This window comes from Gavia stellata, chromosome 5 (genome assembly GCF_030936135.1).
Source record: "Gavia stellata isolate bGavSte3 chromosome 5, bGavSte3.hap2, whole genome shotgun sequence".
Classification (NCBI taxonomy): Eukaryota; Metazoa; Chordata; class Aves; order Gaviiformes; family Gaviidae; genus Gavia; species Gavia stellata.
In genome coordinates, this window is record NC_082598.1 from 17514709 (window position 1) to 17533154 (window position 18446).

The 18446-nt window shown below is 39.7% G+C and overlaps 1 protein-coding gene across 7 annotated transcripts in view; it reads right to left on the reverse strand.

Moving 5' to 3' along the window:
• The window catches only part of LDB2 (LIM domain binding 2), a 223380-nt gene that overhangs the window by 32175 nt on the left and 172759 nt on the right, over positions 1 to 18446 (reverse strand). For all 7 annotated transcript variants that reach the window (XM_059817498.1, XM_059817496.1, XM_059817497.1 and 4 more), the window contains exons 4-5: positions 16238 to 16360; positions 14523 to 14606 (exon numbers count right to left, since the gene is read on the reverse strand). In XM_059817498.1, coding sequence (XP_059673481.1) covers positions 14523 to 14606; positions 16238 to 16360 — 207 coding nt within the window. The remainder of the gene's footprint in view (positions 1 to 14522; positions 14607 to 16237; positions 16361 to 18446) is intronic.

The window sequence follows — 18446 nt, forward strand, 5'->3', positions numbered from 1 at the left end:
CTTCCAGAGAGGCAAATAAAGGTATTTCTGTCACTACTGGAAGTGTATACAGGAGGGGAGTAAAAAGAGACTGCCACTTCTCCTGCTAGCTGACAGAGCAAATTGTTACTACCAACTGTGATCCCAGTACGCAGGAGGACAATAGTAGCATTGGCCTGTAACAGAAAGAATAGGTACACACAAGCATGTGTTTCTGTTAATATAGAAAAAAAGGAATGAAATGGTGGTAATGATATTAGGAGAGCAGGTCTTCAAGCTCATTCTTGGTCTGTGACCATGGTCGCACCACTAAATACAACATCAGAAGATAAAGGATCCAAAAGTACCTACATTAAAGCATTCAACTCCAAGAGTATGAGCCATGAAAGTCCTGCTGAGGCACCAGTGTTTCACCTGCATTGGTTGAGGTGAGCCCGGCTCATACTCGAACAATTCAGAATTCACAAAATAGTGTGCTTAAGCCCCCTGAAGCCATAGCAACCCTAGTAAACTAAATGTGCCAGCCCTGTTCTCCATCAGTGAGGCCAGCTGGCAGGGAATGTACCACCTTCACAGAATCGCAGAATCACAGAATCACTAAGGTTGGAAAAGACCTGTAAGATCATCAAGTCCAACCAAAAAAAAAAAAAAAACCACACCACACAACAACAACAAACCACAACACACCAAAAACCAACCCACCCAACACCACACACCACCATGCCCATCAAGCTACATCCCACAATGCCACATCCACACGCTCCTTGAATACCTCCAGGGAGGGTGACTCTACCACCTCCCTGGGCAGCCTATTCCAATGTTTCACTACTCTCTCAGTAAAGAACTTTTTCCTAACATCTAGCCTGAACCTCCCCTGGCACAACTTGAGGCCATTTCCTCTAGTCCCGTCACTAGTCACTTGGGAGAAGAGACCAACACCCACCTCTGTGCAACCCCCTTTCAGGTAGTTGTAGAGAGCGATAAGGTCTCCCCTCAGCCTCCTCTTCTCCAGACTGAACAACCCCAGCTCCCTCAGCCTCTCCTCATAAGACTTGTGTTCCAGACCCCTCACCAGCTTCGTCGCCCTTCTCTGGACACGCTCCAGCACCTCGATGTCTTTCTTGTAGTGAGGGGCCCAAAACTGAACACAGTATTCGAGGTGAATCTTCATAATGTTAAGGCTTCTCATGCACCAAGACAGGAGACCACATACAAATTGCCTTCCAGCAATGGACTCTGTATCACGTCAGCTCCTGAACTATGCTCAGGAATTATCTGAGAGTCAGCAAAGCAGGCCAGGGGGGGCTCTAAAATAGCATAGACATTGCATTCAGGTACCTAAGAACATCGCTAGATGCTGTTTAATATACAAGGATGAACATAACCTGAGGGTCTTGAGTAGACAAATGAGCTCTAAGTCTGACAGACTTGGATGGCTTAATTACATAGAAGTACAAGTTGAGTACATAGAAGAGCAACCACTGGCACGTCCACTCCAACCTGCTGTTCACTGGCTCTTCAATAAAAAAAAGAATCCTGAGAGCAAAGATTGGAGCATAGAAGTCCTCATTCTTAGTCAGCCATGCTCCCTGTCAGCTAAGGCAATCTGGCTCCTTTTTGTACTCTCATTTCCAACCCAGGGAGCCATGCCCTCCTGGTTGCATCATGGCCCAGCTTCAATAGGCTGCTCACAGCACCCACTTTTTTTTAGCCTGTTCACAGTGCATCAGCATGTGAGGCTTTGAACTCCCTCGGGTTAAGGAGGACATTGACCCATATGTCAAGACTTCTGGGCAAAGGTTCTGCCATACCAGATAAAGCCAGGCATCACTTACCACCTCCAATGCTGTGCTGTAAAAATAAACAAAAGAATGGCTGGCTGAAACCAGCATGGCACAGATGCCTGTGGTGTCCCAAGCAATGAACTCCTGTCAAAGATAAGCTTCTAGCTCAAAGCTGCAGTGAAGCCCCTAAGTCTGACTGTGGCTTTATGTCCTTCTGAAAGCTCCTCACCTGTGCAATGAGTCTAATGGCTTTTATAACAATATTGCCCGAATAAAAAATTAAAAATTGCAAAAAAGATCTGATACTGTGATGATGGGAGTGCAAGTAAATCTAGATTTTTGGAGTCCACAGAAAATATGAGAAGCCATAACAAAATTTATTATAGGAAATGGCTTTACTATGCTAGAACTTTCAGGCATGTTTTCAATGATGTCATGGACATATACTTTAGTAAATGTACATGGATGAACTTTTTTCCCCTCTTCATAATTATTTCTGTTTTATAATAGCCGCAAGAGCCTGCAGGCAATGTATTTCCTTGTACTTTTTGGATGGCTGAAGTCATCTGGTTTTCCTGATGCTACACAATTCATTCAAGGTGTTTAATACTGATAACCAACCACAGATGCACTCCCTGGACCTTCCCATTGCCTCAGTAACACACTGCCTAAAATGGCCAGCTAATATAGGGGTTTTTTTTCAACTAAAACTGGGGGAAACACAGAATTTTATATTCATATAAAAATATCTATGTCATAAGCAAAAAACAAAAAAGTCATCATAGATTAATGCCTTCTGGGTTTTGTTTAATTTTTTTGAGCAGTCCCAAGTGGAGGGTTGAATTGTTTATCACCAAAGGCATTTTCTGCACAATCACAATTTCTGTGATATTCTATAGATTCATACAGCCTTATTTATTAAAACAGAGAGTTGTGTTATTAAATGCATGTTTCTGACAGCCCCTGCAGATACGAATGAAGTAGCTAATGAGAAGAAAAACAGCCCATATTGCCTTATTCCCAAGGCACGGATCATCTTTAAGCTAGATTGCGATGACAAATGGCTGTTTCCACCTTTATATACATCACCTTCCATGATTACACATATAGATGAATAGCTTTTTGGACTGTATCCATGACTAGCCTCAGACACTGTCTCAAGAACTTGATTCCAGCCTTACTAGTAGGAAGCTGAGCAAAGATGAACTGTATTAATTGTTTGGGAAAGCATATATTTATGTGCCTAAAAGAAAAGAGTGCAAACAAAATTTAAGCAGCTCACCTTATAAAAGCTTTGTCAAAGCAAGCTCGAAGAATATTAACTGCATGTACTTTTCATCTAATTTTTTTTTCCCCTGTTTTGGCCCATTTTTTTTAAAACTCGGTATAATTCCACTGAAATCAACAACCCTCTTGCAGTTGATATCCTCTGAAGTTCTTTCTAATCTAATTCTTGTCCAGAAAGAAACTATAGAAGAACAAAACTTTGAACAATGAAATCAAACACTGGAAGTTAAAAATGTAAGCTCCCTTTAGGTTTGTGTGAGAATATAAATTAGGGGTAAAAGCTGGCATGATACATTCATCTCAAGAAGTACTAAGCAGCCACAACTTCCATTTAAACAAAGGAGTTATCAAGGGCCAATAACTGCCTTCACAGAAGGTGGCAAACAAGGCTGCTTTCTTCTTTAATTTCACTTAAAGGAAATGGAGAGTAAAAAGCCTAAAATATCACTCCAAACCAATCAGTGTTAAAAATGTATTTCATTTTATATTTTGACACTTCTTATGATTTCTCTGGGTTTCTATCGTCTTCAAGGAAATGGTCTTTAGCAGAATCTGGTGCAAGAAATGTGGGAGGACAGTGTAAGCAGAGAAGTGAGAGCATCTTCACAGACAGCATCCTTCTCAAGCCCCCTGGGGGGCTACAGTGCTTTGGCTTATGCGGGTAGATTTTGTTTCTGCTGCTTTTCCTCTTGCTTCATGTATTTCTAATCCCTGCTGCAGTAGTCAGTGAAAAAGAAAAAGCAAGCTCTTGAAGCTTTTTTTTTGGTCTAAAAGGGAGGCAGCCTTTTCCCTCCAAACTGGGTTCGTACTCAGAAGAGTCTTGAGCAGTGCATGGCTGCTCCCTGTGGCCTCAGCAGAACCGGGCTGGTTGGCAGAGGCTTGGGAGGAAGCCTTGGAGGTCAGAACATGACAGTGTCTACATAGCTTTTGCTGCTGTGAAGTTCACTGATTAATCTGACAGTGTTCATACCTTGTATTTCTAAAGGTAATGAAATACATAAATACCACGGAAGAAGCTTTGCACACACTTACGTCACTCTGGCGACTGCTTTCTGAGGTGTTATTCCACTTTGTATGCTTGTGTAATTGCAAGCAGCATTTTTCCTTACCATTTATTATAGCAACAGGAAGCTTACGTTAGGTAGCAAAATGGCCCACAGTAGGAATCTAAATATTAAAATAAGACTATAGGAGCCAACCTGTCATTATACTAAACTAGAAAGAATTTGAAGAAGCTGAGAAATAAAGAGACCAGATGGTCTTCAAGATACAGTTAGCCACCAAGAAGGTGCACAAAAGAAACAAAAAGTGTCATGAATACGATTTTGGTGATAACATTGAAAGACTCCAAGAATATACATTTTGTTCTGAATCATTTTTCATTCTCCTTACACTGTTAGCGATCATAATGAGCAAGCTGCATTTCATGTTCTGTTTCTTATTGCAATTATTTTCATAAAACAAATTCATTTTTAAAATTACATTGTTCAAGGGCACTTAGCAATAGAATATATGATATTCTCTCCTTTGTATGGCTGAACATTTCATCTCACACACTGGGAAAGAAAATCAGTGAGGCATCCAAGGATACACTGGAATACCACCACAATATTTGGAGAGTTATATAAGACAGAAACTTACTATTAAGATAGACTATAATATTTGAACTGACACCATAGCTCTAATACATCTTGTCAAAAGCTAATCAGTGGAAAGGTCCGGTGTAGTGTTTAGAAGACTGAAACTTTACTCCCTTCCCTTGCATATCACTATCAGAAGATTATTCCATTTTACATTTCATTACTTTGATTTCTCTAGAAAGAAACTTCTGCCTTCTTGTAGACTTGGGATCTACATTACATTGTATACAGAGTGCTAATACTCCTGATGAAGCTGGTGCAGCGAAGCACCAGGCTGAGACAAGGTCTGCTCTGGAGAGTACTGTGATCTCTGCCTAATCACCAACACCAGTTTAGACATTGCTTGTGTTTTCCCTGGAAGTTTTGATCCAGCATGGCTGGGTCCGATCCTGCTTTATAAATGAGATGCTATGAAATCTAGGCTAGGGAATACAGCTGTGGGCTTTTTTTCATGAGCTTCATACTTACTTTAGTAAAATCATCTTATCTTGGGTAGAAATGGTGCACAGTCCTTTAATTAAATCAGCTCTAAGTTTTGCCTGAATGATTAATAAAATGAGAAAATTCTCTGTCTTGCTACGAAAGCACTATTCTTTTGTATTTCTTCATTCTTTTCTATTCCTAAACCCTTTCTTCAAATCAGATCCCCAAGTTGATATTTGTTCCTTTGGGCTCACCTAAGAACTATAATCTGTGGCTAAATCAAATTATTTTTCTTTTGTTACAAAACTCCAAAACAAAACAACAAAAACCCAAGCAATAAAAATAAACATTTTTTGTTGTTGTTGTTGTTGTTGTTCATGAAGCATGGCATTTTCATGGCCAAAATTGCCCAAGGGAATGGAGAAATTAATTTCAATAAATTGGATTTTATGGGTATAAAAGACCTCTGAATAAATGAAAAAATATGAGATGACATTTGGATCAAAGGAGATATCCCATTGACTTTAACGGATGTTGTACTGGATCTTTGATTAACAAACTGCCTTATTATGAAGTAACGGTGAGGCAGCAACAGCAACTGGAAAAGGTAACAACACACAGGATTAAGGAAGCAATTTGGGGTAGGGAGGAATATTCAATATAGCACAGTTTTCTAGCTGTGCAGAACACAGTACGAGAAGTCACACAATTCAGATGGAAACCTGTCATTTTGATAATGTCTTCTGCCTCTACTCTACTCCCAAGCCTCATGTATGCATCTCTACGGGTCTGGTTCAGCACCTCTGCTCATCAGCACTGCCTGTAGATTCTCCACATTACATCCTATGGGTCTACCTTAGGTAAGGCAAACACAAAATCATGGGCTTCTGTTTATTAATTTGATACACCCGTTGCTATTTCCATTAGCATGAATGGAAAGTGTGCTTACAAATCACCTGGAGGTATTCAAGGAGCGTGTGGATGTAGCATTGTGGGATGTGGCTTGATGGGCATGGTGCTGTGTTGTGTGGGTGGGTTGTTTTGGTGTGGTTTTGTGTGGTGTTTTTTTTTGTTTGGGGTTTTTTTTTTTTTTGTAATGGCTGGACTTGATGATCTTACAGGTCTTTTCCAACCTTAGTGATTCTGTGAAAAGCAATGCACAGATTTGCACGTTAATGACCACCAGATAGACATTGATATTGATATATATGTATATACAGCAATGAAAAAGTTTACCAGTTTTCTAATAGGTTAGTACAATTGGAAAATATTTGCAATTAATTGGTAAATTACTAAATTGCATGGTTCATAGGGAACCTACAAAAATGTGCATTCCATTTATATCCATATGTACATATATAGAGATATAATTTTGGCTTTCACTCAGAACCAGTGCAATAAATCAACCTTTTCTCTTCCTGCTTATTTCGTTTTCAATTCAAGTTTTGTAAATTATGGTAATCTGGTGGGAGCAAGAGTCTGCTCTAAATGGTACCGCTGAAAATCAGCAGTCACTCTACTGAAGTGAATAAATTTATAGCAGTGTGAGGCCATAACAGGTCAGACACAACTGCTACAATGTTCTCAGATTCAGAAGTAAAAAGGAAAATCTACAGCTTAGGATCTGTAGGATTCCCTAGCGCTTTCTTGTCTTCTCCTTTCAGTGCTGGCAAATTTGGAGATGAGGTCCAACTTCAAGACAGATGCCAGCTGATATGAATCCATACTGCTGCTCTCTTCCCTGCCCAGCACAAGTAGCACTCAGGGAGCTATTAAGGATGGTCATCATTTGGGTGGAAAGGACTAGACTAATTTTTTCATCAGATCAGTCTCCTGACCCAGCTCTGACAGTGCCTGCACCAGTACAAGGGAGGTGACTGGAAGACAAGTTTAGCTTTGTGTGCCAGACTCCGAAACCCACAGAAACCCAGGACTATTACTCACTTTTGAAATGCTCGCTCTATTTTACTGTTTAGAGTCAGGTTTTGGGTTTTAGCATTTCTGTTGTGAATATAAAATGGTGAGATTACAGCAGAAAAAGTGGGAGTATACGGACAGACCGAATGAATGAATGAATGAATGAATACTTCAGGTTCTAAAATAACTGCATCCAAGAACAAAGATTTGAACCACCAGCTTTGCATTAAAGCCTATTTCTTGACCTCTTCTGAGCATCCACCCCTCCCTGCATAACAATTTGCACCAAACACCCACAGATATTCAATATTAAACAACTAATTAAAATTTTTGCTGTTTTCATTGCTTTGAACAAGAAGCTGGTTTTGGTGTTTTCAGGTCTTCATACAAATCATACCTCTGCAGTTCTCATTCCTAAACTTAATTAATAGTTATTATTATTTATGACTGCACACTAGTCCAAGCTTTAATTTGGTCTTCTAAAAAGAGAGCCTGTGGCTGTGTTCTTGGACTTTTTTCTTCATCTTTTTTCTTTTCTGAAATAACATTATTAGTTAAAATCTTGTAGCTTGTTTTATATGGCTAGTGCTTTGTCTCTCTTTTTCTCCCTTTTACCCTTCTGACTTCTTTATTTTTAAACTGCTCCAACCTAACTTCATTCTGATTTCTTACTCATGGATGCTTCAAGGACTCACATCACTGATTATCATCCTTCTGTTCTCATTAGTCCAGACCTTAATTTTATTTCAAAGGTCATATGGTCTGTATGTCCAGTGGGCATGGTAGCTGGCTTGTGTTCATAGACAATATATCTTTCTCCTTAACTGTTACTCATGAGCCTCATAGTGCCCTGTGCGTGAAGATTGGCCATTACCATCTCCAGAATGCTGGTAAAAGTTGCCGTTTCTGCTAAAATCCCAATTTGTTCTCTAATCACTTACACTCTGTTCCCACTCCCCATTTTTCACTGACTTCTGAAACTCCTGCTATCCACAGGCACTAAAATCTGTTTCTGAGCCATGAGAAGTGGAAGTGGTCACTACTGCACCAGCTCACTGTACTCTCCAAAGTCTGGTTTAAAATTGCCATCTGATTTTTTTAAATGCTATTGGGTTTGCTCCATCTTTTTTTGCTTCTCATGTGCCGCAATTTTCCTGTCTATAATAATATCATAAAAGTGCTTAGATATCAATGAACGAAAAGCACACCACTATTACTGTTAACAATATGAATGTTACCTTTCCGACCCATGTCCTATCCAGAGGTTACTTCAGATTCCATCTTCTCTTCAGAAGACTTGTAAGTTGGTGCTTCATCCTCTACCTGTCCCATCTTCTGCAACTCTCCCACCTCTGCTCCCTTGTCCCACCCACTCCATTCTGACCACTTCTTTTTTAAAAATTTTGCTGTATTGTTTTCTCTGATCTTTCCTGCTTATGATGGAATAACTCTTGATATAACTGTTCTGTGATGTTGTGTCTTTACTAAAAAAGTGAAAAGCTAACATTTGACCGTATGAGCTGTTGCAAAGGATATGTTTCTTCCATTTATTATTCTGAAAGTGTCATATAACACTGTCTATAAAGCATTAGATGCATAAAAGAGAGGAACAGAAACCACTGGGATCATTACTAAAATAAATGCTAAGAAATTACATTACCAGAAAACCTTGGCAGAATCAGCTAATTACAGTTGGCACAGACAGATTACGGATAGCCAGCTATAGTCATCTGAATACTTCTGTGAGAACACTCTGATTTTGACTGCATTTTCCTGGGGAGAGCTGCCCCAAGCTGAATTGGTTTATGTTGAAAAATTCCATCATTTATAGGAATAAAGTCTACAAAATGTTGTGTCTGCTTTCAGTATCTCCAGTTCTGAGGATTCTTTAAAATTTTTACAGCTTTCATAGGAAAAGCTCCAGAATTATTAAATGATCCAAATCCCCTCCTTTGAGCGCTTGTGAACCCTTAATAGAACTTCTTATTCATATCCATTAGGATACAGCATCCTGCTACATGATCAAATGCTCTGTTTCCCTCACACACCCCCATTCAGTGCACAGCACAAAGTAAATGAAGTTGCTGTTCATTTGTACCTACTGAAGACATGGAAACAGGGCAGAAGCATGAAGCAGGGAGCTGCAGAACAAGAAAGGATGGGCTTACAGTAACCAAATGCTGCTTTGACAAACTGTCCCTGCCCCCAAGCTCTGCTGTGGTACTAAGTCATGGAAAAAGCATTTTCACCAGTGTGTTCCCAGAAACACCTTTTTCAACTACATAGCTAGCCTGAGACAACAGACTGCATCCAACAGCAATAGTCTTGTTATTAGTATATGGAATGAGATGAAATTCAAAGTGCTCTGCAAAATCAGGCCCTTGCTTTCTCAGAATGGCCGCCTCCCCTTAGCTGGCCCCTCTGAGTGCCCTGGTGCTCATCCGTGTGCCTCAATGCCACACGTGCACACCAGCAATGACAATGCCTCTTCAGCTGGTAGGTACTATGCAGCCATTAACACTTGCAGTTGAGATACTAGAATGACACTGTAGAAAAGCCTACAAGGAAATGAGTAGCACTGGAGCACTTGCTACTGAGTGAGTGCTAGCCATCCCATGCATTGCATGCGTCAGGGAGTCTGCGGGAAGAACAATGCATGATGATGTAGTTAGAAGATGATGACACAATGTAACTCACAAAGGGAAACGAATTCATGTTGATGGGTGACTATAGATATAGCATTGCTTTTCCCCAAGTACCAGACGTTGCATCCTTAACACGCTTGCATGTAATGTTTCTCCTTCTTCACTGAAGATACACAAACAGGTGTAAAATATTGACCAGATAGCTGGCACAAACTGTTACACACTAGGAGAAAAATAGCTCCCAAATTATTTGAATTCATAGAATTTCCATGCAAGAAACCATATTTAGAAAAGCAAATTTCCCTGCACATTAAAGGAAGATGTTGCATGCCTGTGAAGGGCAACGAAGCTGGTGAGGGATCTGGAGCACAAGTCTTATGAGGAGCGGCTGAGGGAACTGGGGTTGTTCAGTCTGGAGAAGAGGAGGCTGAGGGGAGACCTTAACGCTCTCTACGACTACCTGAAAGGTAGTTGTCACCCAAGTGACACCCAAGTGACAAGTGACAGGACAAGAGGGAATGGCCTCAAGTTGTGCCAGGGGAGGTTTAGACTGGATATTAGGAAAAAATTCTTTACTGAGAGAGTGGTGAAGCATTGGAACAGGCTGCCCAGGGAGGTGGTGGAGTCACCATCACTGGAGGTGTTCAAAAAACATGTAGAAGTGGCATTGTGGGACATGGTTTAGTGGGCATGGTGGTGTTGGGTTGATGGTTGGACTTGATGATCTTACAGGTCTCTTCCAACCTTAATGATTCTGTGATTCTGTATGTGCAAAAGAAAATTCTGCATACACAGTGGGTATACATATGAATGGCTTTTGATTGCAATGTAAGCATTGCCTTTAGGAAATTGTGTCCCATTAAATAATTCATATTAACCTCCTAGCAGAAGAAATCTGAAATTGTCTAGTGAGGAACTAAATTAGTGAAAGTGGGGATTCAGAAACTATTGCCCTCTGTGTTGCAACAGTAACACTTCATTATTGGTTCATACAGAAAACAAACAAATTGGATAATTTTTAGCTCAGATAAGCCTTGGTTAATATAGCCATACAGGGTGTAAGGGGAAATGGGAGTGTGCGTTTCCCTACCTAGATACTTCTCCTGACACAGAGCGGGAGGACTCTGCCACGCTAACACTCCCTTTGCAAAGGGCAGATACAGATTCATCTCCATTAACAGCAATAAACTGGCTACCAGACCAGACCCACAGCATGGGGAGGATGAAATAGCTACACCTGGGGAAGAGCACTAAGAAATCAGTCCAACCCAACCAGTGCAAGAAAGCAGAGACAAATTTTGAAAACCTGCTGGGCAAGATACAACTATATTTCAAGGCTCAGGCCACATAGTCGTGCCTAATTGGCAGAAGGGGCTGACGTTTTTATAATGTCAGAAATTTTGAGTGAATAAATCATTTTATAGAAGGCAGCAAGAAACATTTGAGCTCCAAATCGTGAATAGTGCTGCTGGTAAAAGGTACTGTTTTTAGAATACATTCAAATCCATTATGCATTGAAGATCTAAATAAAATAGCTGAGCAACTAGAAAATTACATAGAAAAAAATAAGAAGGTAATGTGTGGGGGATAAATTATTGTAGCTTGGTGGAAACTATTCTTCTAAGTGTTATCTCCATCTTCAAATTCTGTACAGGATTCCGGTTTGTTCCTGGACTCGTACCGACTGAGACTAGGATGTAGGTCTTGGCCTTATTATCTGATAGGTTGTAATATCTACTACTTGATGACTTGATGAGAAATTACATTTTAAAAAGCTTGATATTAATTTAAAACCTACAAGGTTTTGCTCATTATTTCTAAGACAGCCTATTCAACTCCTAGTCAGCAGCTACAGCAAAGTATGCTGACCCCATTGATGAGGTAATCAATTATGCTGGAACAAAACAAACTAGTAACTAGAAAGAAAAGAAGCCTATGGTTTTATACAGAGCCAGAGAAAACAGGGAGAAAGAGCATTTGGCAAATGACACAGGACAAAACATTTTACTTCCAGGTTCCAAGAAGATATATTTTAAATTTGTATTAAATATGATTTACAAAATCAATGTTCTTCTATGCTGGATAGCTTTACTCGGACTGAATGAAGACAAACCAGGGCGTGCATCCAAAGCTGTGGCTCTATAGGCATGTGGCACTCTGGAATGCAGGTTTACATGCCAGCAACTGCAATTATCCCAACTAGCAATGATTTAGCATTCTCTGATGTCTAGAGTGTAAAAAATCCAGGCTGTACCTTTATATCACAACCATCTGAAACCCAGGTTTAAATTCTGCCTTTAAAGAGACTGCAGCACAGCTTGCTGCTGTGTGCACGTTGGAGAATAAAAATGATTAATTCTGCCCATCAGTGAAGTTTTCACTTATGAGTATCACAAGCCTTTGCTGTGTGCAGCAGAAAAAAATTGAAAATCATTTTTATGCTTAGTTTCAAATCCTTATTTAAAACCATGTAACAGCGTTAATTACTAAACATTGGGAAGACTGAATAAAATATCATAAAATGCTGACTTAAAAAAAAACCAACCACAAAACAAAACACCTTAAACCTAAGTGCATTTACCACATTTTTTAGTGTGTGATTTTACAATCCCAAGTTCAGAAAATATTTTCATGTTAAAATTAACAGAAGAAAGTAATTGGGAAAGAAGTAAATAAAAATGGAAATATGTCATCTAATACGAGCTCCCACGATGAACTGAACATCTGAAAAAAGAGCAGAATGATCAATTCCTCACCACAAGAAAGAGATGCAAAGATTGGCTTGGGAAAAAAAAAAAGGTTTCCTTTTGGAATCACCACAGCGGGAGCCAGAGGAAGCTTTGCACCCAGAGACCTAATGTTGTCTGTTAAGCTAACAAAACTAGTCTGGAAGAAGAAAAAAAGTAAGACTTCATCTTTTCATCCCCTTCCACTTCACTGCTCATCTCCCTAGCGCTTATCTTGATCCCAGTTTTCTTTTTCTGAGGATTTTTTTCTCCCTCCCCCCCTTCCTTCCTTTCTTTTTTTTTGATGCTGACAGGGGGAGCAGCATGGGTGCCTGATGCCAGCTGCATCCAAACAGGGACCCTGCCTTTCTCATTTGCATTGTCACATTCAGCAATTAGAGAATATGCCACAAAGGACCTGGAAGGTGTCGGTGATAGAGATAGCGCTGCAAATTCAGCATGGCCCTCCAAGCCTCGTGGAGGACAGGTACTGAGTACGGCGGCTGGTGTGGGCCAGCCCAAGTGCTTGCCAGCATGTCCGGTCATGCTAAGGGGATTAAGACCTCAAAAGAAGGGCAATGCCTTGTGCCACAGGAAAATTCAGAAAGAAAATATGGAAATAGCCTACCTAAGCCAGCTGCTTGCTGCCCAGCTTGCCACACAGGTGTAGTGCAAAATTCGGCGTGCCTGAGGAGAAATCTCCAGTGGGAATTTCTGGAGAACATGCTCTAGGATGCCTCACCACAAGACAATGACAGTGTGGCTATGGGGATGTTGCCAAAGCGCAACAGTCGCTCTCTGTACCAAACCAGAGACTAAAGTAACTGAAAGAATACAATACGCACAGCATACACATATTATTCTTGTATTTATACATGGAAAAATTCTAATGCAATGTATTATTCCTCTGAGGTTTTATGCCATATTCTTCTTTCAGTTATGCTACAGCAAACCTGCCCTGCATAACTCAGACTATAATTTGAACAGTAATTTTTACGCTAACACCACATAAGCAACAATCAGCAATGGCTTATCATATTGGGAGAGTAAGGACAACTACAGGCTGTCTATAAGCTGTAGGGATACAGTGAGAGAGATCTCATCATATATCTCAGTCTGCACACTGTCCCCCTTAGAGTTCAAAACACTCTGGGGGTAGGACTCCATCCAGAGGAAAAGTGGTACAAAGATCACAGACCTGAATGAACTGCAACTAAAATATAGACTATCAGGTACAGCTCTACGTTAGGCTGAAAATAACTGCATTTTCTAGTGTTCTTGTTATCTTAAAAAAGCATCTTGAATAATTACTCACACAATTAAAAGGAATAAAATCAGATATTCTTGGCCAAGTTAGCTTGGTGTATCACTGAGTAATTTGCCTCATTTTATCTAGTAATGGCATGTCTAGAAATAAGAAAAATCTGAATTTTAACCTTGAAATCTGAACTCTACAAACCCGTATTTCAGCATATGCATTGTAAGCCCACACCAGGGAATACTTTCAAAAATAAAAATAAACTTCCAAACTTTGAATGCACTTTAAGGGTCAAAAAGCAATGGGAACAAATGCATTATTTAATCATAAAAAACACACTCGATTCAGTGCAAGGCTGAGGAGGGAGCTCAGGCTTCCAGAGGCAAGTGAAGTGAGGACTGCTCTGAGGGACTGCTGCAAACAGGGCTGGAGCTGAGCTCTCCTTCAGCCCTGCCTCTGCCTGGGAGAGGTGGGGAGGTCAAAGAGCTGGAGAAGACAGGCAGCTCTTAATAAGAACATGCTGCCATTTTCTCAGGAACAGTGAAGCAGAGAGGAAAAATGGTGGGGAACTTCTTGCTTACAAAAAAATGAAGCCATTATTCAAAACTGAGAAGGAAGACCTTTAAAAGCATTGGCTACTCACACATTGCTTCAGCTCCATGATAAAATCCTTACCCTTTTTAATGGTGCATTGTTAGCAGCTACATCTTTATTACAGTCTCTGTGTTTCTCCTTCATCCTCATTAAGAGTAAGGTCCATTTCTTACCTGACCGACACAGGCTCTGCTCTCATTACCTTGACTCAAAGCTAACAGTACCTTTTAAAAAATGCCCGCAATAATCATCAGCTGTAGTACGCTTACCCTGAGGTAGTTGAGGGTGAAGTTTGTCAGGCCCATTCGAGTGATGTTTTTGGACAGCTGCTCCAGCACCTGAGGGTCTTGTGCCTAAACAACAGAGGAAAAAAGAATTTTCACTTTGCTTTTTGTCTATTTGTTTTTCTGTATGTGCTTGGTGGAGTGCAGGGAGGGTTCTTTGAAGAGAGATTCCATTCCTATGGAAAAAATACACATTGATGCTAAATTTGTGTCATAAGCTACAGAGTTCTGTTTGCCCAGGAAAATGCAAAACCTTATGGAACTGGAGCAGAATAAAGACCGTTTTCCAATATCTTCTTTCTGTGTCTACCCATTCAAGAGATAGACCTAGGACGTCTGGTCATGCACAGGGGTGCAAGCGAGCAGGGCCCCACCAAAGAGCTTCCTGAGGGATCACAGTACACTTTGAGCCTTCCATTTGCTGGCTGGGAATCCCAGGAGACTGAGCAGATAAAGGCAGGAACAAAGAAGATATTGCTTTCTTTTTGTGGATAAGAAACTGAAGCAGAAAGAACTCAGCAAGGCACCTGCAGCAGAGCTGATCACGTAAGTGGCATTAAGCACAGGCTGGAGAACCCTTCTGGTCCAAGTTATTTCCCCAGAATTAAACAGGAAAAATGCAAGCACCATCCTTCTCTGACCCTAACCAGGAGCTTTACCTGTGAGACCAGCCTCCTCTTTAAAATGAGATCAATCTCATTACTAAAATTAATACTTGCTGGTTGCTGCCTAACCTGGTCTACTCTCTTTGAATTGCAGCCCTCTAAATATATATTGCTGCTCATAGCCATCCTCCCTTAGTGGGATACTGTTTAAGAGTTCAGAAGATCAGCCCTCTAAAATAACTCTGAGACAGAAATGGTGGGGCAGATTTTCAAAGGTGTTTTCTTCAGGCCTGTAATAGCATTTTCAAAAAACTCCAGGTTCCTTAAGTTATTTAAAATTCCTCACTAAGAATATATCTTTATCTATGGATATATAAGTAACTTGATGTCGAACTACAGGCACATACATATTTGGGACTGTGTTCTTACCCTCTACAAAACCATAGTCCTGGAATTAATTTTGTATATAGAGCACTATTAATCTGAATGATTCTACAGTGCAGAACTGAAAGTGGCAATAAGACTCTGTCCTTTGTTTCTCCCCAACAATTTACTTTATAATAGTTTGACTTCACCCTGTAAAATATTTAATATTTCAATATTCCATTGGGTGTGTTTTCATGCAATTGCAAAAAAAAAAAAAAAAAAGTCTTGAAATGTGAAAAAAGAAGACATGGATTAAAATTCTAAAGGTTTCTAAATCAATATATGGTAATAATTTATTTTCTGTCTCATACAAGGGTAACAGTTTGCTTAATTTAAAGACTAAATATAATTCTTACCCACAATGATGAAAATTCACTGAATTTAGTGTAGTTCATATCAGTAAGAACAGATTATGGGCCCAAATGATACAGACGACCAAATGGGATTAAAAGGAAAACTATGTGCTAAAACAAAATTAAAACATAGCAACAGAGACAACAATAGAGCACTGAGAAACAAGGGAGTGATGAAAGAACTTGTAAATGGATGTAGTTGCAGGCAAACCAAAATATTTATAGTTAATTGCCTTGGGTGCAAAATTTGCTGGAGTTCTTCATAAACCTAATCTCATCTCTTTGCATTAGGTCAAGTGAAAAAAGGATTACTTACATGCATGGCTAGAATGCTGCGTGGGACTAATTCTCTGTACTGTCTAATAGTAAAGTGCCATGTTTTTATTCTCATAAGATCATCAAAAGTAAACTCCAAGATAAGACGTCCTTCTGTGCATACCTAGAATACATAAAATGCATTAAATAAATTCCCAGGATTTTTGTTTTCAATGGTATTGTATCATCGATTAAACAACATTCAGAAATATCAGAGCAGTATTCTATTGTTCATCTCTGCTAGATTAATTGTTTTTCTTTCTCTTGGGGAGAAAAAAATGAATGTGAGAAAATGACTTCATAGGCCCTACCGTGGAGACAGTAACTTATAATACTATAGATTTTATAGCATTTTACAAACATAGAATATTGTGAGCGCTAAATCTTATTTATTGCATCAATTCTCTTTCCCTCGCAGTTCGCTACTACTAATTAATGACTGAACCTCGCAGTGGAGGTGGCTGTGGTGCAACTGCGTGCACTTGATGTCAAGTTGCTGAACCAGTCATTCCCAACTTGTTTTATGTTGCCCTTTCCTTACAATAGCTTGGCATATAAACCTTCCTTTCATGTCCATTTGGAGTACACAGAGCCCTGAATGCCTGTGCCTGTCCAAACCTGATTTTTTTCTTTTGTTTTTCCTTGTCTTTTCCAAGGGTTCTTGTCTTTTCCAAGCGTTCTTGTCTTTTCCAAGCATTTTATCCCATTTTTATTTTTCATTTCTTATCTACTTTTATTAACCCCGCCCTTCCAAGGAAAGTCAGAGGGGGTGTCTGCCATGGGGCTGTATGAGCTGCATTGCCACGGCAGGTTTGAGAGGCAGGGGAGCAGAGAAGAGGTTGCAGTCGTGGACAACGGAGCTGCTTCCACAGGAAGCGGCTCATGCAGCTTGGTGAGGGGTCTTGTCTGAGAAAGGAGAGAAAATATGGGAGGAATAAATGCAGCAAGGGGGTACTACCTGGAAATGAAATGTAAAATAAATTACTGGGGACTTCTAAGCAACTGCCTACAACTTTATGTGGAAAAAATGCTGTGGCTGTGGTGGTTGGTCCTTAAGGTGTAAAATACATGCCCAGCGTGGTATCCTGACTGGAGTACTGTAAATGATGCATGATCTGAAAATGAACTCCCTCTGTTGTTGACTTTTTTCTTTAAATTGGATGTTTAGACTTACAACTCCTATTCAAAGTAAGCTTGCAAATGCAGGGTACAGAGATACCGTGGAAACAGGGTATCACGCCTTTCAAAAGAAAAGGTTCCTGCAACTTTAATTTTAATACTACTAATATTTGATTGAGCAACTAGCCATCCTAGATTCAGTTGAGTCTGTTGAGCCTTTTTACAAGCCCCAACTCAGTCTTGGCCAGGTCCCACTTGGGCAATGTGTGGCTTTTCTGGTTAACAGTTCACTTAATGTCATCATAGTTTTTCGTCCTGGTCATTTCTGCAAAAACATGTAGGTAATTTTAACAGGCATAATACAGAGAGAAATTACTGTAGACCTATGAAGGAGAATCTTGCAACAGGTTTTCATCTGCCCTTTTCAACATACCTTAGTGATGCCTTCAAATTTTTAATGTGACTTGTTTTGTCATTTGACCCTGGTTTTGATTTTCTCATCAGTTGCACTATGAGAAGAAATTACACAGGGGTATGCATGCGCACACATAAGGATTCATACAAGAAGAAAAACATTTTATATTAATGTTACTGTGTTGAGGCCAAAGATCCTGATTACTGACCAGTTAACATGAAACTATTTCAGGTTTACAATATTTTTTTTATAATAATACCTGTGGCTTCTCAAATGTTTCTTCTGTTAAGCTCAAAACCCCACAGCTCTTAATAGATTTATTTTATGCACTGGCATTAACAAATTTTAATAGAAAAACTGAAACATATACCTCCTATCACAGTGGTAAAAATTTATACATCTTATAACGGAATTTAATTTCCTTGTGTAGAACAGAATTTTATGCATTGCTTTTAATCAATAAAATTGGCGCAGTTCTTATTTTAAATGGGCCTCTTTTTTATTTTTTCTAAAGCTGCCTTTTACATAGAATCCAAAAAATCAAAAGGGTCTCCAATTAAGAAAACATTTTCTGTTGTGCTGAATTCATGTTACCGTACTGTGAGCTCTGACATTTTGTTTCTGTGGTAACCAAAATCAGCTGATTAGTTGGCATGGCAACAGAAAAGATGTAATC